This window comes from Accipiter gentilis, chromosome 5 (genome assembly GCF_929443795.1).
Source record: "Accipiter gentilis chromosome 5, bAccGen1.1, whole genome shotgun sequence".
NCBI lineage: Eukaryota > Metazoa > Chordata > Aves > Accipitriformes > Accipitridae > Astur > Astur gentilis.
This window is the reverse complement of record NC_064884.1, coordinates 5,041,860-5,063,695: the sequence shown is the minus strand read 5'-3', so window position 1 is coordinate 5,063,695 and position 21,836 is coordinate 5,041,860. Positions and strand designations below refer to the sequence as shown.

The 21,836-nt window shown below is 41.4% G+C and overlaps 1 protein-coding gene across 4 annotated transcripts in view; it reads left to right on the top strand.

Moving 5' to 3' along the window:
* Nucleotides 1-21,836, top strand: part of ARHGEF12 (Rho guanine nucleotide exchange factor 12) — a 163,332-nt gene that overhangs the window by 67,963 nt on the left and 73,533 nt on the right. For 2 of the 4 annotated variants that reach the window (XM_049800231.1, XM_049800229.1), the window contains 9 exons: nucleotides 45-212; nucleotides 728-815; nucleotides 1,741-1,830; nucleotides 1,994-2,070; nucleotides 2,439-2,666; nucleotides 4,522-5,007; nucleotides 6,639-6,952; nucleotides 7,739-7,811; nucleotides 13,821-13,925. In XM_049800231.1, the coding sequence (XP_049656188.1) occupies nucleotides 45-212; nucleotides 728-815; nucleotides 1,741-1,830; nucleotides 1,994-2,070; nucleotides 2,439-2,666; nucleotides 4,522-5,007; nucleotides 6,639-6,952; nucleotides 7,739-7,811; nucleotides 13,821-13,888 (1,592 nt within the window). In that variant the 3' untranslated portion in view covers nucleotides 13,889-13,925. Of the gene's footprint in view, nucleotides 1-44; nucleotides 213-727; nucleotides 816-1,740; nucleotides 1,831-1,993; nucleotides 2,071-2,438; nucleotides 2,667-4,521; nucleotides 5,008-6,638; nucleotides 6,953-7,738; nucleotides 7,812-8,424; nucleotides 11,773-13,820; nucleotides 13,926-14,687; nucleotides 15,071-21,836 lie in introns of those variants that run through there. The other 2 variants (XM_049800228.1, XM_049800230.1) reach the window with 2 other exon arrangements.

Sequence of the window (21,836 nt, the reverse complement as noted above, 5' to 3'; positions counted from 1 at the left end):
TATGAATCTTTAACTCATTCTGGGTTCTTTTGCACTCTGTGCAGATCTCTACACTCTGCTTCTGGAGGACATTCTGGTGCTGTTGCAGAAACAAGATGATAAGCTGGTACTGAAGTGTCACAGTAAAATCTTGGCATCGACAGCTGACAGTAAACACACCTTCAGTCCTATCATCAAATTGAACACTGTTCTGGTTCGTCAGGTGGCAACAGGTTAGTGTAACCAATTGAGAAAGCAAAAGGGGAAGCAAAAAATGAAGATTAGCTCAGTTGAGGACAGGTGTTTTTGTCTAGAGTTCCAGAGTAGAACATGGAAAAATGCGTAGGCTTAATTCTTGGTTGTCCAACACCTTGCTTTATATGTATGAGCTGTTTAACTTCTTTGCATCAGTAATAGGCATGGCTTGAGTTTTAAATAGGCTTCTAAATTAAAGTACTCTGATTGTATTAGATGAAAGGTACTCTAGAAATTATTAGGAGGAAAAAGAGGAGAAATAAACCTGTTTTAAAATGGTTTGGGCAGTAATGGATCTTTTCTTTCAGGACTAATAGACAAATTTCCTGGATAGGGAAAGATTGATGTTTATATATTATAGCATTGGAGGGTTATCTCATGAACTCTTCTTTCATTGCTTCTGGTTAGGGTTATGCCCCATTTTAGGAATTTTCAGAAAGCTATTGTGGGACAAGGCCTCTAGTTAAATTCTTCCCTCCCTGTGTTGCTTCAGATAACAAAGCTTTCTTCGTCATCTCCATGTCAGAAAATGGCGCTCACATTTATGAACTGGTGGCACAGACTGTTTCAGAAAAGAATGTGTAAGTAATTGGTTCAGCTCCATATGCTGCTTGATTTGTTCTACTTGAGAGATCTTTTACATCTGCTTGCCTGTAGTAACTGTGCAGGTGTCCATGAATTACCTGAGTTCCTTCTCTGAGCTTAGCTGTCGGCCTATGTAGGAAGTATCCAAGGATAGTCTCTCCCAACTTATAAAAAGCAGGGTGAGGGTGTATGCACATGTTAGTGAGCACGCGCGTGTGTATATATATACACATATGTATTTAAAAAACCAGCCCATACATACACTCAATGCTTCCGTTGTTGCTTGTTGTCTGGCTCGCTCCAGACCCTTTTCTGACCTCAGAAATGCTCTTATTTACCCTTGCAATTTTGGTCTTATGTGACCGACTGCCAGATGAGTAACTGAAATAATTCTGCATCTTTGTGCAGAACCAGTTAGCTTTGCAGACTATGATACTAGCATCATAAGCACCCCAATGCATAAATTTGATTCCTTAGCTAAACACTTCTTTTCCGCTTTGGTAGAAATGCTTTTTTTCTGAAGTATAAGCAGGGCATAGACTTACATGTGTGATACATAGCAACTGTTATAGTGTGTCATATATTAAACTCTTCAGTAATATGTGAAATGTTACTTAATGCTTTCGTATATATTTATATATAAAATAACTGCCTTACCTGACAACTCCTGCTAAGGTCCTGTCATTAATTTCCTTCTGCTGAATAGTATCCTAGTGAGATGAGCATTATGCTGTGGTGCTTCACTTGTGGCTGCAAGGTATTACTGAGGAATTGAATGTCACAGAATTAATTAAATAAACAAATAAATTCTGTTGATAAGAAAAGCAGTAATAATATTAGCTGGATTTAAGAGGTGTTAAATAGAGAAGTATTCATTATGCTTCACGTCTTGCATGTTTTTGTTTGATGTTTCTACTGCAGATGGCAGGACCTTATAGCTCAGATGGCAGGGACTGTAAAAATGGGGAGTACCAGAAGAGTGATTCCATTACCACAGTCAGGACCTGGCGAGTAAGTAAAAGTAGCTGGAGGAAGAAGGGCTGGTGTGTTTTTTTTTTTTTTTTTTTCAGTATTCCTTCTTCTGCTCAAAGATTGCCAGTCAAAACATGGATTCTCGTGCAGCAATTCAGATAAATGTGACTAAAAGAATGCGTTCATTCTTTCCTCCCTGCAGAGAAGACCGTGAAGAAGAGGAGCAGCAGAAGCTCAAAGAGCAGCATGACATTCCTGCCAGTAGTCTACAAAGTCCAGGTAAAACAGCAGTCCAGGCAAATGATATCAGTAGATTTGCTGCATGGAGTGCAAATGTGCCAAGCCATATTCCTTGGGGCTTGGGGATCTTTTGGTAGCTTTGATGTTTTTCTGGAAAGGAATGATTTCTTTATAAGTCATGTAGAGAAGTGATGCTGAAGCTCTTGGAAACCTACCTCTTACTATTTCCATCTGTTTTATAAATTGCTGGGAAAGATTCCTTTTTCCCCTGGCTTTTACCAAGCCCATGCTCAAGAGCTGTATTTTTTAGTGTTTTCAGAGATTTCTGTGTGAAGCGGAATTTTCTGCAGTTTATCATTGTATTTGGCATAGTTGTTTAACCTGAATGTATGTTTTCTGTTTACTAGATAAAGATTTGGGCCTCGAATCTCCCTTAATACTGAATGCTCAGTCGTCTTCACCCATCATGTCTGAAAAATCCAAGGTAGAAAGTTTTCTTGTGTCAGAAAGACAGTTTGATAAAGTGCAGCAGGCAGACCTGACACTTAAAGATTCTTCTGCATGCTATGAACACACAACCACCAGTTTACCTTCGGTATCAGAAGGGCAGTGGGCATTGGATGCATTAAGGAACTGTAAGTATCTGTGGGCAGTGTCTGGTGGGATGTGATTTGGAGATGGGAATTGTTAGGTCAACCATCTAAATCAATGAGCTAAAATAAGATCTAAAGCCCATTTCTATTAAATATCAATTCTCTCTGTGCTGTAGATCACAGCATAGCAAAACAAAATGGATCAGACAGTAAGGAATTCTAAGTTCTGAATTCATATACTGGCCCTTTCTTTGGCTTTAGGCATCTCATTGTTTTTCTGTGGTTTTCCCATGTATAAAATGATGGTGGTAATGAATTGTTACTTACTGTCCATGAAGTGCTTTGATGACAAAATTATACTGCAGAACTTTGTGCAGTGCTGTACAGTGCCATTGCTAGTCAGCATTTTTTTTAAAAGACAATGCAGTTAGCTTGTGGACTTACTTTCATAGCACTGGAGCAGAATAGGAGAGTGTGCATGAGTTGCAGATTATGATTTTGCATATTTTTTTGTAGAATCCTGCAAACGAGATTGGATATATGTGAGCTTGGCAAAGTCTAGGTTCAGATTTTCTGAATACTTGGGAGGTGGTTGGATATAATTAGACCAACACTTGTGTGTGTTGAAAAGAAATTCTCCTGATAGACAGATTATTCTGTAAAATCATTTATAGATGATTTTTAATCGCTTCCTCTGTTCTCTGGTATACGTCCTTTCAGAGGAAGAATGCAGGGCTATGCAACCTACTTGATCAGATCTAGCAGTGCAATTCCTAAATATAACTTCCTAAAATTTGAATGAATTCATTAATCCATATATCTCTTCTTGGCAACTCTGAAAGGGACATGAAGTCCCTCAGCTGTACTTGGAGGGAATAGTCTGTATTGCTTCTCTGTGGGTCATTTGCTTTTACCCAAACGCAGAGCATTCATATCCTTGGCCCGAATTCCCTCTTCCATCTCTCTATACAAGTAATGACACTTCTTTGCAATCTAATAGTTTATCTTGGATCTCTTGATCCATTTATGCTTCTCTTTATAGGATTCAAAGTCCTTTTCTAATTCTGAATGCTGTACAAATGTTCTTGGTACTTATTTTCAGAGACCAGTGATAAGATAATCTTAGTCTGTGGTGTGTGTAAAGACAGTATTAGTGACCTAGCATCTCATGACTATTCAGACTTAAAAGAGCAGCCCTCTAGCAGCAGCAGTGGGTCACTCACATTTTGACAAGAGCCTTCCACTTAGATGAGTGACTGTTTTGTTGTATGAAATCATAGCTTTTCTTGGGTGTTACATGAGCATTATATGGTGAGAATGAACAGTGTTCTTGTGCTCTTGACAGTATTATATTTTTGTTTTGAACAATGTGTCCTTATTATGAAGTGTTTGGTTGGGATAATTTGAGAACTAAAGGAATGTGGGTTGAAGTTCAAACAAGCATAAATTTGCATGAAATTTTAGGGAAAATGTGTCTTCAATTTTTTTGATCTGTCATTTCAAAGTTGAGGGGAATATTCTCAATATGCTTGTTTCTCAGGTGGGAATCCCCTATTACGGCCATAGTTTTTAGTTCATGTAGGGGCATGGGTAAAACCCAGGCACTCACCTGCACTCCAGCTCACTTGCTGGATAATTTCAGTAGGTGATTTCTCTGTTTTTCCCTAAGCAAGATGGAACAAGTATTGACATGCTTCTCTTGCTTTTAAGGTAAAATGTGGAGTAAGGCTTCAGACCTTATATATTTATTTTATCCCTGTTTTTCCTACCAAGAGCAATGAGAAGGCTGGCTGCTATGAGATATACCTTTTTGAAAGGATGGCCTTTATGTCTAGTTTAATCGCTGTTAGGGAGGTTATGGTGCGTGAAGCCTTGTGAACGTTATCTCTACTTGCAGTGGGCTTGCTGAAACAATTGTTGGTACAGCAGCTTGGCTTTTCTGAGAAGGGGACCCTTGAAGACCGGCAGCGCTTTCCCAGGTTTAGGACCATTTCTGAAGAAGCCCAAACAGAGAGTGGAAATGAGCCTGGACTACAGCACTCTGCCAGAAACAAATTTCACCAGCCTGGGACAGACAGAATGCTTCTGAGAACCGGAACTAATGAGTCCACAGCTAGTTATGGCCTCCGGACTTCAGCTGAATCGCCAGCTTCAGGGGATGCCATGCAGCTGATAGTGAGAGACCCCAGATCAAGTAGTAACTTAGCAATAGACCGCATGAGTCTGAATCTGGAGATCTCAACCACAGACCTGGAAGGGGTGGGTGTTGATGAAAGCGGGGAGCATTTTTTCGATGCTCGAGAAGCTCACAGTGATGAAAATCCATCTGAAGGTGAACTAATGGAAAGGAAGGAGGAAGAGGATGTGCAAATACGGATCTCAGGTGAGCTGACATCATTCACCCATTGAATGATCGTCTGTCCAGATTCAGTATTAGAGACTTCCTCTCTTGTTTATATAGTGTAGGACATTTAAAGTTAACTCTCAGACCTTGACAGTCATTTTAGCCCTGAAAAGGGCTGTGCAAACACGTACCTACTGAATTCTCTATTTTATGGAAGAAGAAGCTGAAAGACTGTGGTGTTAATACACTGTGACAGACTGTAATTACAGAGGCACCAGGTACAGCGCAAGCTCTTGATTGTGGTTGCTGCTGGACCACTTTCTCTCTCAACTGACTGTTGGGACCTGTAGGGAAAGCATTTTCCCTGAAGGCAAAGCAATTCCTTAGTCTGTACAGACAGAGCGCCCACGACTCATGTTATTTTGTAGATACCGTGTTGGTTTCTCCTGATCAAGCTTCAGAAATGAAACTTACGAGTTTAGCTTTGCACTGTAATTGTCTCCTGCAACATTACCCCAGTCTGAAGCTCTTAAAAGTTTATTATTTTTGTTATTTCTGTTATTATTACTACATATGGCGTATTTGGCAGTTACCTGAGCAGCACCTTAAGGTATATCTTTTCTAGCCTTCAAGAAGGTTGTACAGCTGTTAACTCAGCAGAAAACTAGCTCTAAGGCAGCAGCTGTGAGCACTTTCATGGGTCTTTGTGTGCTTTGTGTTTGGAAAGTCCTGTGATTTTGATCAGCCTACATGGTGACACTGCACTAAATTTAGCACACAAGTTGAGGTTTATCTCATGTGCATGTTGTAGTAGAAGTAGCTACTAGTAAGTAGATTCTATACGACTATTAGTCTTGAAATCTCTTACCCATAAATATGCTATTATTTAAAAATTGGTTTCTTTCAATGTGGATAAGCCAATTTGTGACTGTCTGAATGCTGCCTTCCAACAACATATTGAAAATAATTTTTCTTTCCCTGAACTACTGAGACATTTTAAATTATTAAAACTGAGCCAACAACTTGAAGCATCTAATTTATTTGTCACCTCTTACGCTGTTTACTTTCTTAACTGTGCAGGGACATCAAAATTAGATTGGCCTGTTTTTAGTCAATTCTGATTCCATATGCTAGCTTTGTTGTAATACTGTAGAGAAATTATTTAATATAATCCTATTGCTAGGTGCAGGTTGTGAATTTAATTGCTTTATCTTTTAACATAGCATCAGCAAGCTGAATTTTAAAGCTACCCCATCTAAAAGCATCCTCGGTACTATAGCTAGTAAGTAGAGGTTAGAAATCCGAGCAGTGTGATTTGTTAGGTACCATTAGTATAAGTGCAGGTTTTTCAGACATTATAATAGAAACACAGATTTTGGAAAAACAGGAAGGTAGGTGGTTAGCTCATCTAATCATGTAATTCTCAAACTGCAGTCCAAAAACCAGGCGTGATCTCTGAAGCCCAATTCAGAACCAAACTAGTCTGGTCTGATATAATCACTATTCTGTGTAGTGTTCACAAATGCTTTTTCTTACCCATTTTAAAATCTCTCAGGGGATGGGCCTCTTGCCACTTGTCTTTCTTAAAGTCTGCTTAAACTGTCTACAGTTCAGTGGTTCTTGGTGATTATTGAGCTGGAGGTGTTAGTAAAAAGCTGTTCTCTTAACAGGAAATTATTTGATTCTTGATGGATATGGAACAGTGCAGGAGAGCTCCACAGATGAGGAGGTATCATCTCTGGTTCTCCAGTGCACTGCAGGTGGCCGCACCTCTTTGGACTCCGCACAGCAGCAGCCGCTTTCCCCACGGGACACCCAGTCGGATGGAGGAAGCTCCCCGTTTGCTGAGGAGATGATGGCCTCACGCTGGGGGGGAGTGGAAGAGTCCTGCTCATTCGTAGCAAGCCCTCACTTCTCTTTAGAGTCACGTGTGCAGATGATGCAGTATATTCAGAAGATAGAGGATGACCTTGAAAAGTTAAAGGTATAGTATGCTTCTATTTGCAGTATCAGCATTTTCATATTCCTTAGGTTTTCTTTTAGAAAAGAGCTTGAAAATAATTTTGAGTGGGAAGAAAGGCAGCCATGCCTTTTTTTGTCTTTGGCTCTTATCTCTGCAAGTTTTTGCAGCAGAAACTTGGTGCTGTTTTGCTTGCATTAAGTTGTGGGTTACAAGAGGCAAGTAGTTCCGCTAGAGCTAGCGGGTATGTATATTGCTTTGATGTGAATTTGGAGAGATGCCTGAGGGGTGGGACAAAACTGATGCAAGTCTGCAACAGTAGAATTTTGAAGGGGCCACTGGCCTAAGGAATATGAATATCTGACATAAAAAGACCTATCAAATCTGTTGCGTACTGCTGCTAATATCAAATGAAGGTGCTAAGTTGCAGTACACTAATAACAAGGTTTTCAGCCTCACTATATTCAAAATGATTTTTTTGTTTATGATGGGGATTCTCTATACGTAATAGCCATTGCTGTAGAAGGTTTGCAGCATCTTGATACGAGACATGCCAATGTGTCAAGTCAGTAGCCAGCCTTTAATTTAACTGAAATCTGAAAAGAAAGTACAATGTTGCATGCAAATGGAAGGCCTGATAAAGGTGCTGATGAAGGAGTTGAGATCCATTGTGGGTCACTGTGCAACATGGGTGATTCCAGTTCACTAACCTGTAGTGAAACTTCTCCTTTCCCGTTTGAAGCCCTCTTTGTTCACTTGGTAAATAGAGAAAGAGCCGCTTGAGTTTTGGGGTTTTTTTTTGTTTTTTAGGAGGTTGAGGAAGACTACACCATTCTCCGACGCCAAGGGCTGGCTGGATCAGCCTCCACAGGAGAGCACTCAGGTATATAACCAGGCTGTCTATAATCGGTAGCATATACCACATTAGCTTCAGACATTAAATGAAGAACACAAAGTCAATTATTAATGTCTCTCACACACACAAAAGGTTTCACCTACTTCAGCAGCTCGCTCAGGGCTGAGACCATGCTGATTCCAGGAAAGGTCAGTTGAATCCATTGAGACTCACATGTGCAGAGGAGCTTGTTCCTTCCTCTGAAAAGGTTGTTAGCAAGCTGTCTTGCCCCTACCTGTCAAAGACCTACATCTCGGGATGTACAGCTTCTCTTTCAAAGAACGCTAGATTGATGTGAAGTCCCAAAGGAAGATTTTGGAACGTTTAAAATGATTACAATCTGTCTTTGCTTTCTCTGGGGTGTCTCTGATGCTGTGTAAAGTGGTTGCCATGGGTCCCTTTAAATTGGCCGTAGGCATCCTAGTGGTTTAATTGCTGGAATTGCTAACAAAGGTCTTAAGGTTAAACGGGTGTGTGCTGTCTCTCATATAACACGCTTTCTCTGCTAGTACTAGTGTTCAGAAATGTTAGGCATTCATCTCTCATTGCACCCCCGTCTCTCACCACCCCCTTTTTTTTTCCTCCCCCACCCCCCCTTCAGACAAAAGCTAGTCAAGTTTTCAGGAATGGCTGAAGATTGGATGAAGAGTATCAGGACACAGCACCTGCTGTCTTCCTTGTGGACTCTGAGACAAGAGGGTTTGGACCATCCAAACATGAACCATACTCCAGCAAAGTGGGCATGGGGTGCTTTTCCTGTGGGGCATCTGCACTATCTTGTCAGTGAGGGAGTCTATGCTGCTCCTCTCCTTGCTACCAGAAATTCATTTTTCAGAACAGAAAAACCAAACCAAATGTACAGAGCTTTGGGTGTAGGATATAAAAATGTATTTAGACATTTAAAAAAAAAAAATCAATGTATTTATTTGACTTCATTCCGTGTATCAAAAGCACATTTTAATTTTTTAATCTGCCTTTTTTGTTCTATTTTAATTGGGTAGTGACAGTTCTAGCCCTCTGCATATAGTACACCCTGCTTGCCACTGCTCCTGAACCAAAGGTCAGGTCTGAGGGGAGAGGGCGTGCCTATGTGCAAGTGTATCTTTACTTCACTGGACTGGACTCTGCACTCCCTGCTGGCAATCAAACTGCCATGCGAAGAGCTACTTATGAAGGTGTTAGGATGACTTGTGGCTGGAACTATCTGTATTCAATGAGTGCATGGGAACTGCTCATGTCACCACATGTGTAACAAGAATTCTCCATGCGCTAAACAGCCAGGCACTTGAGATGGGCAAATTTTCTTTTTCTCTTCTCCTATTAGGGGTCTCCTTTGTTGACATGCAAGTTTAGACTGGGAGAGGAGAAAGATAGGTTTAATTTTTTCTTCACTTTGTTGGCTTTGATCATTGTCTCCTTTGTAAAGAGATAAAAATACTTGGACCTGCAGCACTTTCGTAACTCTTCTCTGGATCAAAAAGAAAAAATGCAAACCCAGAAGTGTTTCAAAGATGTGGGGCAGATCTGCCCCTGATTCACTACTGAATGAATAAGGGCTGCCATTTGAGTTAGCCACAGGTACTGCTGATTATAGGGCCAGTAAGTTTTAGTACCTGAAAGTATGTCTTGCTGAGAGCTTGGGGTGGGTTTGGGGTTTTTTTGGGGGGTTGGGGTTGGGTTGGGTTTTGAGTTGTTTGTTTGTTTTTGTTTTTTTTTAACAGATTTGTGCCAATGTGTTCTCACTGAAACAGATGTGCAAAACAAAGAAGGCTGAAACAGCTCTTCAGTACTTCCTTAGGCCTGTTCTAATGGGTTTTGCTGTCAGAATTCCTTCTAGTCTGGGAACAAGATGGTAAATATCAGGCTACCAGCAGAGCTAACACTGGACAGCCTAAGCTGTCCCTGGTATCACAGACACTGTGAATAGGACTGCTAGTGGAAAGTGTTTAAGGGACTCTCTTTCGGACCCTCTTCCCAAGTTTTAAACTATTTAATGAACCCAAACTGAACAGCATGCCCAACCTGTAAATCCCATTAAGACGTCAGAACTGCTATAGCGTTGTTTGCATCGCTGCGTGCATCATGAAGTACTGAGAATCTGTCTTTGGTCAGCATAAAGATCACACCCCCTGCTCCTTTAAAATAAGTGTTTTCTCTTTAGCTACTGGCAAGAAATCAGATCTATCCTTTGCCTACTCATATAGGAAAAAACCAGTTCTTGTTCTTCCCGTTAGACATATGCAAGGGACAAGTTCATGTAAAGATTGACAGAGGTTGAGCAGAAATTATTTTGGGCCTGATGTGAAAGTTGGAGCCATGAGCTCTTATAAAGTAGGGAGGAGTTTCTCCTGTTTTAAGAGTGGATTGCACAAAATATCATTTTTCACCAGCGGAGCATTACACTGCCAACACAAGCCAAAGTGTTTTCTTCCAGGCTGGCAGGAGCTGCTTTCTTCCTTGGGACACACCAAGGCCTGTCCTGTTGCACCTGTATGAGTATACTGTCAGTATTAGCTGAGCACTTCCATTCTTATGTGGGCGGGAACTCCCCTCCTCACCTTCAGCCATACTGTTCCTTTGGTTATAAACATCTAGACTTCCTCTGATAAGCCCCCAAACTAGAATGCTGCCTCATACCGATGTGGCATCTTTTACCTGATCCTGCCAGAAAAAGAACTGAGATAAAGCCAGACTTGGTGTTTAATGCCATTTTCCCCTTAAATAAAAGGACCCCAACTCCTCTTCATCAGTTGGCATGATGTTTGCCGGGGTCTACACACTCCAGAAAGGGGAGCAGCTATTATGACCTTAGCTGTCTAAAAGCTTTCCAGCAGGCTTCCATGGTTGATTGAAAATTACCACTGAACTCTAATAGAGATCTCAGTCTGGCTTTTCAAGAGTATGCTGGAAGACTAGCAAAGATGGGACCTGTTAAGGCCTGGTTGCTTAATACTCCTTCCTTGTGACTGAAGTCAAAATCCTTGGTTCTCTGGTTTTCTCCAAGTTGCATGAATTTCAAGGCTCACGGTGAACAACATGCTGCACGAGAAGCATATAGCTGTTCAGACGGGCCATGGGGGAACAGTCTGCCCGTGCTGCCTCTGACTTTCACCTTTGCATAAGCATCATCCACCACTACATTGTTTCATCTCTAATAGATGTAGCAGCAGTGAAAAAGCTGGGAATGTGAGTATTTAGGTGGCCAGGTCATCCTTACATTTCTGCGTCCAGAGCTGCTGGAGTGAAATCTTCCTTACCATCCCCTAATGCTACCTTGGACGTAATGCACGTAATGTGAGGTCAGGTGTGGTTCTGTCCTGTCACCTCTCAAGATGTGTGAGGGGAAACGCTTTGTGCCAGGCTAACGGGAATGGCAGAGAAGCCTTTGTGCTAGATGAAATGGACAGTCTCCAGAGCAGGAGATTGCAGAGAGCTTTAAGGAATGTTAGAGAAGACCAACCTATTTGAACCCAGTTTTATGGGCAATGTAAATGACACGCTGTGCTCTGTCCTGTTTGTTTTTTGTTTCAGCTGGCCACTTTATGCTACATTGGTCATCCTTACAAATAGGGCATTAGTCCTCTAGAAAAATGATGGTGGGGTCAGGGATCCATTATCTTCTGAGAGCAGTAACGTGAAACAATAGGGGATTCCTTTTTCCTCTCTAGCACATCTACTGTATGGCAGACTTCAGGCCATGTCTCGCTGTGTGGAAGGAGCTGGAACTCAAATGCACTATTCGGGATTCTCACTTTTTTCCCCCCTTTAAGCCATAAGATACCCCTTTTTAAAATTTCAGTTTCTAGTGTAAGGAAGTGTTTTAATTTGCCCCTGGTTGGTGATTGATTGCATTCCCTTATTCAAACTGGGGAGCAGAGCAGGACAACGTTCTCTGGTTTGTTTGCCCCAGCCCCTGCTCCCCAGTGTTTTGGGTTTTTTTCTTCCCCAAATACAAGATGAGCAAGGGTTTCTTATCTTGGGAACAAAGATGTAGTACAGCAACCATTCTTGCATATCCTTCTGAGAAGTGATTTCTCTTCTGCTGTTACAGGATGTAGTTCATGGACGAGTAAAAAAGTGAGATGGCTACTTTCTGGAACGGGGCACTTCCTTCTCCTGTAGAGGGGTAGAAGAGCAAATGCTAAGCTGGTGTTTGATCACTCTGGTTTCTTGAGCATACCTTGTCTGTAGGGAAGGGAGATTTCTTTAATATCCTGTAGGTGGGATCAGAAAGAAGGATGGGGAATGTAAACCTCAGGAGCTAAGAAGTCTAGATGGTTTTGGTCAGCTTTCAGACAGCACTATGGCTATTTCCAGTGTTTCCATAAAACTTAGATATTCTGATTTACAGGTACTGTCCCTGTTATTAGAAGAGGGGTCTGATGCTTCAGCTAGTGACCCTTGATTATAATCGCAGTGTTTGATGGTATCTGGTATTGTTTTCTTATTCTGTTCCCCAAAGAAATCCCTTAATTCCCTCCCCTAAAGGTGCCAACTGACAAGCAGATGTACTGCAAAAGGGATACTGCAGCCAAAACACTGCTGTTTTATTTTGAATTAAGTCTTGTGGAGCTCTCTTCATACTAGAATATTTTTATTTTCTTTGTACAACATACAATCATGTACTCTTAACAGAGATTTACTTTAAAGAGAAGAAAAAAATCTGGAAGTATTCTTTAAAAAATACACAAAAATCTTTATTAATAATCCTGTATTTTTACTGATCATGTTTGAATGTCTAAAAAGACTTTATTGTTCTAATTATCCAGATGTATGTTTGTAAAATAGCTCTTTTATGACTTAGCTGATAAGGTTGTATGTTTCTGGAATTAAATATTGGTCACTTAAAAAAAGACTGTTTTCAGGATCTGGGAAATAGAAAATTTAAGCGTTTCAAATATCATTAAATAAGCTTAAAGTAAATAAGTTTTGTCTGCTGGATTTTTTTTGGGGGTTGTCTTGTTTTAATTGCCCGGAGTGTTTGACAGGACAAACTGTCTTGATCGGCAAAGGAAGCTTTCATTTGGTACAAATGACCTTTCAGAGTCTGTTGCTGCTGTCGCAAATGTGGGACCCCAGTTCTCCCAGTTAACGCAATTCTTATTGATCAGTTGCTCTTCCTTGAGGAGAGAGCGAGGGCCTCCTGGGCTGAGCTCTCCTGTGGGCACTGCCTGTGCCCAGCTGACTGGCAAAGTGAGAAAATTCTGCTTGCATCATCTGGTCAAGGTGAAAGGGTCCTGTAGTTCCAAGCACTGTTTCCCCTCCTGCTGTGCTATCTCCTGCTAGTTTCAGAGGAAATGTTTGGGCCACCTGAGCAACTTTGGTTCTAATTGATGACCTCACTCTAACCGTCCGTCTCTCATCCCCATCCTAACCTTGTGAATAAACTGCAAGAAATGCCTGTTTCTGGACTCGGCAGTCTCTGCTTAAAGAGCTGCTTATAGCAGTGTGTCTTCAAAGCCCTGTTAAAAAATAAAAATACCCACAGGTGTAAATAAAAAAGAAAAAAAAAATTTACTGAATCTCAAGAGATTTTAATCAAGTCTTCAAAATTCTGACATTGAAGACACCAGGTTCAGACTTTCACAGATGCTTATGTACCTTGACCAAATTTCTGCTGGTCAGAATGAATTAGTGGGTATCTAGTCTTATTCTAAAGTCAAACATGCCTCCTGAAAGAATTGAGGTTCCAGATCAGTAAGTAATCAATGCTTCTCCGCCCATCACATTCTGGACTTGTACTTTTGTACAAGTGTGTACCAACACACTTTCTCTGTGTTGGTGTCAGCAGCAGTGTTACATGAAGGCTATAATCTAACGGGGGTATCTGCATATGGTATATAATACAATGAGTATCATGCTAAACCAGGGCAAAAGAAAGCTCATGAAATCAACAGCTTGTTTGGGAGCTGCATTTTAAAGGATGGTGGTGTTTGGTTCCTTGCCAGATGCAATCTTTATTGTACAGGGAACAGTGTCCCTATGTCTTCTCTTTAGTGTTGACCAGTAAGGTGGAAGTAGCACAAAACATCAAATACGAGAACACAAACAAATCTGTGACTTGATCCAAGACGAGAATGATACTTCAGGATGTTCACCATGGTAAGTGATGCCTTGGTTGTGTTTTGCACAGCTTATAGCGCAAGTGTGGCCATTCTGTTTTCCGCAGTTGCTAAATGTGGCTTGGAAATGGAATTTTGCCCTTTATAGTGAAATTTCCTACTGAGGTGCAACACCCACTGCTGCATTTCACTGGAATACTTTTTGTTTGCTGATATTTCCCTCTTTGTATCACTAACAGCAATTTAATGAACGCTTTAACAAGTCCAGCATAGCTGTCACTATTAATGCTTTGGCTCATCTGATCATGTTTGACAGTTAAACCTGAACAGTGAGTTTTGCTTTCTGTTTCAAGTCAGTTTTGTGTTCCTGTGCTCCAGCACTTTACCTGCTGTAGGGGTTGCTTTTAAGTTTCTAGCATTGTAGTTCTAAATCCAGCCAGAACCATTATCCAACGAAATTGGCCAAGTTGATTTTATTAACTTATAAGCTTATTCTTATTTTTAAAATGGAATCTGTTTGATGGTTAGGAACTGTGAGTATGTAGCCTTTCAACATGATATTACAGCTTAGTGTCTTGCAAATTTTTATCGTTTAAGTCTTGCTGGACTAATTTTTCCCCTGAAGCATAACTGCAAGCATTTGCTGTCCAACTAAAAGGCTGCAGCTTTATATCAAATGTTAGCCAGAGTCCATTGAGCTTAAACAATAGTTTGCTTGTGTTCTGTAAAGTGAATCTTCTTCCTTATATTATGTCTTTTGGTTTTAAGCTTTATACCTTTGAATCGATTTGGTTTCTTCCAGCAAGTTCTTTTTGAGACTGCCTTCTCTGGAGTGTTCACAAAGACGATGCATATGCGTGAAGTGATGTGTGCAGCAGAACAAGACGCTGTTTTTTCCTCTCTAGACTGCTCTGTTTTACCGAGTTAGAGTTTCTAGAAGATGAAACTTCACCCCTGTGCTTGCCAGCCCTTGCCTCCTCTTTACAAGATGTGGGATAGAGCGCCTATGGGGACAGTCACATAACACAAGCTGTATTAAACTGCTTTGCGTATCAGTGCATGGGAGCACTTGAGGCTTTTCATTTCCATTCTTTTGCTGGATATTTTCCCCTCCACTAGGATCAAATAGAAATTTGAAAGAGAAGTGAAATTCAAACTTGCTGTTGAGGGAACTTGCAAATTTTTTAATATGGAACATCTGTGCTAAGCGTTTTGTGCCAAGGCCTCTGTTTTGTTTTATTATCTGCAGAGGATGCTTTACATGAATCCCTATCATTTAGTGATACTCCTATCTTCAGCTTTTGACTTCCTGGAAAGCGATGCAGTCACATTTCTGATAGACGGGCTGATAAAAATAAGTGAATAAAAAAACAAGGACCAAACCAGAAAACATGCTAAATCAGGTATATTTCTGAATGTTTAGAATCCTCTTTTTTTTCTTTCTTTTTTTTCCCCCTTCTGCAGTATGTATGTGAACCTCCTTGAGAGATTACTTTATTATAATTGGTAATCTGAGCTCTATTATGCTTTTCTAATGATGCTGTTCGTGTTTTGCCTATTTAAATGTTACTTTATATATTCCCTTTACTGCGCTGCTGTAAATAAATGATTCAAAATAAACAGCTCAGAAAAATCTGAGCTTTGTGTCTTCTGCAGCCTATGCCCTTGAATCCCAGCTAGGGATCGGAGAGAACTGTACTGCATCTTTCAGGGCTCTTTTCACACACACAATCATGGAATTAATCTCTCCTTGCTGCCTGCCATAGGGAAGGAAGACACAATAGAGGATTCATGAGCGTCTTATTTCAGATGGGTTTGTGTTGTTTCTGGGTTATGTTATTTAAAGTATTGTGGTCATGCAGCATAGCTCCCAGAAATGTTGGCGTGTTTGTTAATACTTGTCCGTGAATATATCTTCTGTGGTAATGCCTGACAGTTTTAGCTGGGACTGAGGACTTCACTGTGCTACAAACTTTACAAGACCAGTTTCTGGGCCAGAGATCTTGGAGTCTAAGTGAAGTTGCAGCATGTTTTGGGATCCTGAGATGCAAGCAGTGCTAACTTTGTAATGCGTCTCCTGTGCCATTCACCTCCCAGTCTTTTTTGTGAAATGTCTCTCCTAGTCTTTACTCTAGGTCTAGGGGTATTTGTCTAGGGGTATTTGTCTAGAGGTATTTGGCATTGTTGCTCGCACACCCAGTGATTCTAGGATCTTTGGGGGCAATTAGGATGGCAGTTCTATCCACCCACCACCACCCCAAATGTCAAAAGGTGACAATTCCACTTTGTTCCAGGAGAAATCTTTTGGTAAGGGTGGCCTTGGTATTTGCTGAAGACTGTCTATAAATTACCCTTTCTTTTTATCAACTAGTCAATGGATTTTAGATTATTGTTGTTGTTTTTCTTCTCCCAAAATATTAATGAAGGTTGGCATAAAATGGAAGTTGTCCAGTTCCTGGCATGTGTTCTTTGCCACTTGGTTGGATTATCGTGAAGGTAAATGTATTACCAGAGAAATGGACTCGGGCAGGGCACAGCTCACACAAAATGAAAGCTTGGATATGTTTAAGTGTGATCCAACATTTAGATGGTAAGCACATGAGTGTAATGCTACAGTATGGGTTTGATACCTAGCTTATGTCTGTGTTAAGATGTTGGCTTAACAAATCTTAAAAATTTTTGAGAGACCTATTATTTAAAAAGGAGGGTCATCATAGCTTCTGAGGGAGAGGCATAGGAAGTCAAAAGTTATGATACAACTCTCAGCTCTACACTGGAAAGGTTGGAGCAGTACTGCCCAGACAGCGAGAGATGCAACAAAGTAGGAAAATACAGCTGCTACTGTACGAGAGACTTCAGAGCCATTCTGCAGAGCTGGAAGCGTTGCAAATTGGTTTCCAGACCTGTTAACTGATTTGACCACTTCTTGGAAAATAGTTCTGGGAGAAGTCTGTTCCTTCCTTGAGATGACTGTAGATTGCTCTTGCATTTCTCCATATCACAAACCAAAAAACGGACAGGGCTTCCTTCTTCAGTCAGGGAGCATCTATTTTTCCCCTTCTTCCTCACCAGATGGGAGATTACAGCTGCAAATCATCAGTTGGGCTTTTGGCAGAATAAAATGCCCAAAATATTTCTGCGGCTTTCTTGCACCGGTTTGTTTGTTTCCAGATGTCTGCAGCTTATTCAGCGTGAAGTATTTCCCTGATCAATATTTTAACCTTCTTGTTGATATTTACTCAGTGCTGCTGAATAAACTGTGTTAAGTGGAGCTCCATGGATGGGAGAGTAAATCTACATTTCTATCGGGTCTCTGGAGGTTTTGCAATAATTTGTATTATCCGAGGTTTTTGTTATACTAGGATATTAATGAGCCCATCTTCCTTCCTCTTCCCAGAAGCTTCAATTAATATCCCACTTCTGGTGCTAAAACAACATCTCCATTCTGAATTAGCATGGAAAGGAGAAAGCTTTGTGTTCGCCTCTTGTCAGCTCCAGTTTGGAAGAATGCTTTCTCTTTAGTTTTATAAAGATGTATCTGATTTAACTCCATCTGTTTCCCTTTGACCTTTGTGATGAGAAGGAGATTAAACCCTTCTCTGTGGGTCTTCATTGCATTTTTAAATCCTGCTGGAGGTTTCTGCTCCTTCTCCTTCAACCATCTCCTTTTAAAACTCTGAAGTCTAATTAGACAGTACTTAGCAGAAGAGATGCCCTCCCTTTTCTCCAGTGGTTCTGGTGTTTGTTGACTATTCAACACAAGAATTTGATTATAGAACTGCCTGTTCTATGTTCTGCTGGGCATGCCCTTTACCCAGTATTTTGCCTCCAAACGCTGAATTTTTTTTTTAGCTTTTTTTTTTTTTTGCAACTTTTGTCATGGAAAAAACAGGTTCACAGTGTTTTGAAAGCCACTCTGACCCATTGATCATCATCATTTTAGTGGATGCATGCAGCAGAAGTCAAATAGCCTCAATTGTATCTTATATTGAACTCATCTTTTTTCCTCTGCAATTTCTTTATTCTGCTGTAATAAAACTACCCCTGTCACTGCTGAGCTATTGCTCATCTGTCTCTCTCTATAAAATGGGCTCTGCATCTGGTCTGGAGTTGGCAAAAAGAAAATGCTTATGTGAGGTCAAACAGTATCTGTCTACCTTAGAAACAAAAATAACGAACCCCAAAAGTATTTCTTCCATGCTGCTAATGGTGTTGCAGGTGGCAGCTGCCGCCCACTTGGCATGGCAGTGACTGTGGATGTCCCCTGTCAGTCACATACCTAGAGGAGCTCATAGTAGCTTAGCCAGTATTAGCAAGTGAGCAAGGAAAGACTCCAGTCTTGCCTCCTCTTTCTTCTCAGTAAACCCGATCCTCCAACGGCACGTGTTGCTGTGCCAATGTCTGCATCAGAAGCGTGTGCTGGGGTGGCTGCCTTGCTTCAGCTGCTCCTCTGGGACTCTGCTCTGTACTTGGAATATGCTTAAGAGACTTGGGAGTTGGATTCTCAGCAGATCTATGTTTTTCTGTTCAGGTGACCGTGCTGATGCACACCGTCCTAGGCCCTGAGCCTTTGTCTTCTCTGCTTTACTTTCTTAACTCTCCATGGAAGTGTTAGTGCTGGAAAATACTGTGCGCTGTGCTGATGAGAAAAGTCAGAACGGGGTGCTCAGAGCTCAACTCCGAAAAGCATTTGCTAGCTCAAGACAGCTTGGTACATCAGCTGGCCAACCCTGAGAGACAAGTGAGTCCAGGGTATCTACAGTTCCTTCAGAAACTGGAAAGAGAAAAAAGGTGGCTCTGCACCTCTGAGTGCTTTTTCTCTGAAGACTGGAGGCTTTATAAATTGGTGGAGATTTAAGGGCAGACTAATTTGCCCGAGAGTGACTCACAGCCAGAGCAGAGACTCCGGGGCCGGAGCTCCCTGAACCCATTGCAAAGATGGGGAAGGTGCAAAAAACTCCTCCTGGGTTCCGCGGGTGAGCCAGTCGATGTCAGAACCCAGAGCAGCTAACCCGGCGTCTCCTCCTCTCTGGGCTGTGTCCTTAGTCCTTCGGCCAACCTGCTGATGAGATCTCTGAAGTCAGTTTCATTCTTCATTACTCCCTTCTGTTAATTATTTCTCACCCAAAAGTCTCTTAATCTTTTGCTTTCACATTTCAAAGAGAGGTGGGTTTTGTGGGTTGGTTTTTTTGATTGGTTTTGGGTTTGGAGGTTTTTTTGCCTTGCTTTTTAAATGACTGCTTTTATTTTCTTTGGTGCGTGAATGGAATACATATAGGAGAAAGCATCCTTTTATGGCAGTAATTACAAGGAAGAGAACACCAAAAAGCAAGGGAAACTAAGATGCAATTGAAGATAAACACTTTGCAAATAATCAGTCCAATATTTATTGTTGTCTGAAGGGGATAGATCTCCTTGTGAAAGCACAGGGCTGTGACCAAAGGTGGTCTGGGTTTAGTTCTGAGATTTGCTATGCGAGCCTGTGTGACCTTGCTGAAATCATGTCATTGCTCTGGCCCCATCTCTAAAATGGCAAGGTACTGCACATGCTTTTTTTTGAACCTTATTTAAATGCTCTGATCTTCCAGGATTGTCTCACTGTGAGTACAGCACCTGAGTGAGTACGCAATCAATCTCTTTTGGAAGTGTTAGGCACTAACTACATATATACATATATATGTATACATTTGTGAGATTAAATGGTAGTTAAAGGAATGGGTTGCTTTCAAAATTGGGAATAAACAGAAGTGTAAGGATGGAGGCTGTTGATAGGTAAGATATGGCCTAGAGACAACATGAGACTGAATGCCCAGCTGTTGGTTGGTAACGGTGCTAGCCAGGAATTTCTGTGAATGGGGGCATATCACTGCATTTCAAGCAAAAATGATCACTATGATTGTGGCAGTAGCTGTTTAAAGCTTAGTAATGCCAGTGCGGTTGCAGGGCTCCCACATCTCTGGGAAACAGGCCTGTAAGGCAAGTCATCTCTCACCCAGAGTGCCTGGGAAATCTGCATTCCTGGCTGCAGAACAATGAACCAACAAAATGCCAGTGGTGGCCTCCGCAGTTCTTATACTTTATATAGCCTAGATCCTGCAACCACGTATGCACCTGCTGCATTTTAGTGCCGTGAGTGATCTGGCAGGGGCATGTCCTCACCCAGAGAAAAGCTTTGGGACTTCGTGTGCGTGGGGCAGGGGCTGGGGTGGAAGGAGTTACACAACGTAGCGTGTGAAGCGGCCTCATCAAATGGGATTACTAGTTATCCCCCCCCCCCCCCAAATTTTGCATCAGGATCGCAGATGCCATTTCTGACTTTAGCTCTTTTAAATTCACACACATTTTCTTTTGCATAAAAAAGAAAGCAAACAAACTGTTCCACAAAATGTTCCTTATTTATCTAACTCATCCTACTAACTTCTTTGAGCATCTAAATATATATATATAATTAGATGGGCTTTTTTATGTAACTACCACAAGATACTTACTCCGCTAACCGGTTCCTTCAAAGCTGTTCTTATCTATAAAATTATCTAATTTGGACATGTTCTATTACCAACAGAAAGTTGTTATGAACCTCGAAGAAAAAAAAATCTGGCACATATATATTAGATTTATTTTTTGTATTTCAATCAAATGAGAAATCTTGCCTTTTGGAATGTCTGTTATCCCCAGAAATCTCTCAGTACTTCATGCATTTGACTGACTCTTTTTTACAGTGGTACTGTTATTTACTCTTCTGCTGAAATATAGCCACCTATGAAGATAAATGTAGCAGTTGTTTAAATGATTCACGACTCAACTTCACGTCAATTTGAGATCAGAGCCCCTCTTAGTGCAACTGAGAGGGAAAAGATAATTTAATTGCTTAGATATATAATATGCCATGAGGTAAGCAGTGTGATTACTGATGGTGGCTATTTCCCCTGGATGTTTGGATCTGTAGATTATTCCATGGAACAAACAGCCTGTTGTTTGTGAAAATAGGGACAGACTGATCCATATGCATCACTGCAGGCTTTCTTACACCCTGCATGGGCACAGCTAGTAAAGCTACTGCTGGGGAAAGCATGTTGTGGTCTAGATTGAGCTGGACCTGCAGTAGTATGATTATTGTTTTGAGCTCCTGTTTTGGACGATTAACTCGTTTTCTAAGGCCGTCTGATTTCCCCTCTGTGCCTCGTTGATGTTAGGAAGCATCTTAGCGGTGAATCCCAGAGAAGGAGCCTTCAGGGCTGTCTGGTGCAGCGGGGACCAGTGCTCTGTCCTGAACACCCTGGAGGGTCCTTTGTGGCCGAGCCCCTGGGACAGACGCTGCCTCCCGGGCTTTCTGAAGTACCAGTGTCTCTCCACTGTCTTTCTGCGCCCTTCAGCGTAAGTGGGATCCCAAACCCTCTGTAATCTTTGGATTTATAGTCTCACAACAACAATAGTTCCTCCCACAAACAGGATTTTCTAGGTCATCAAACTGCCTTGCTTTTGCAGGCAACTGTGTCAGATAACCTCATTCATAAAATGACCAAACTCTATTTTAAAACTAGTTGGATGGCTTCCCTCCCCCTCCTCTCCCCACGTAACACTTTGTATCAGAAGGCAGTTTCAAAACCTCTCTCTCATGATTAGAATCCTTTTTATTTCCAAACCAAACCAGATTTATTTGCAGACAATTTCTACCCCATTTGTTCCCTTGCTGAATTATCTCGAGCACAAAGGTCCCAAAAGGTTTTAAATAAAACACAACTGTCTCAGAAACTGGAGAGAGGAAATGAAGTTGGAAATAATTGGAATGCAGCGATCTTGGCTCAAACTTAGCGGTGAGACTTGCAGCAGGAGAACCTGGCCTTTTCAAGAGCAGGGGAGGAGGAAGGAGGGGAGCAGGACGGAGCTCAGCCATGCTGTCCTTCGCTGTCTTGCAGGACTCGTAGGACAGGACCGGTCCTGACGATGCGGT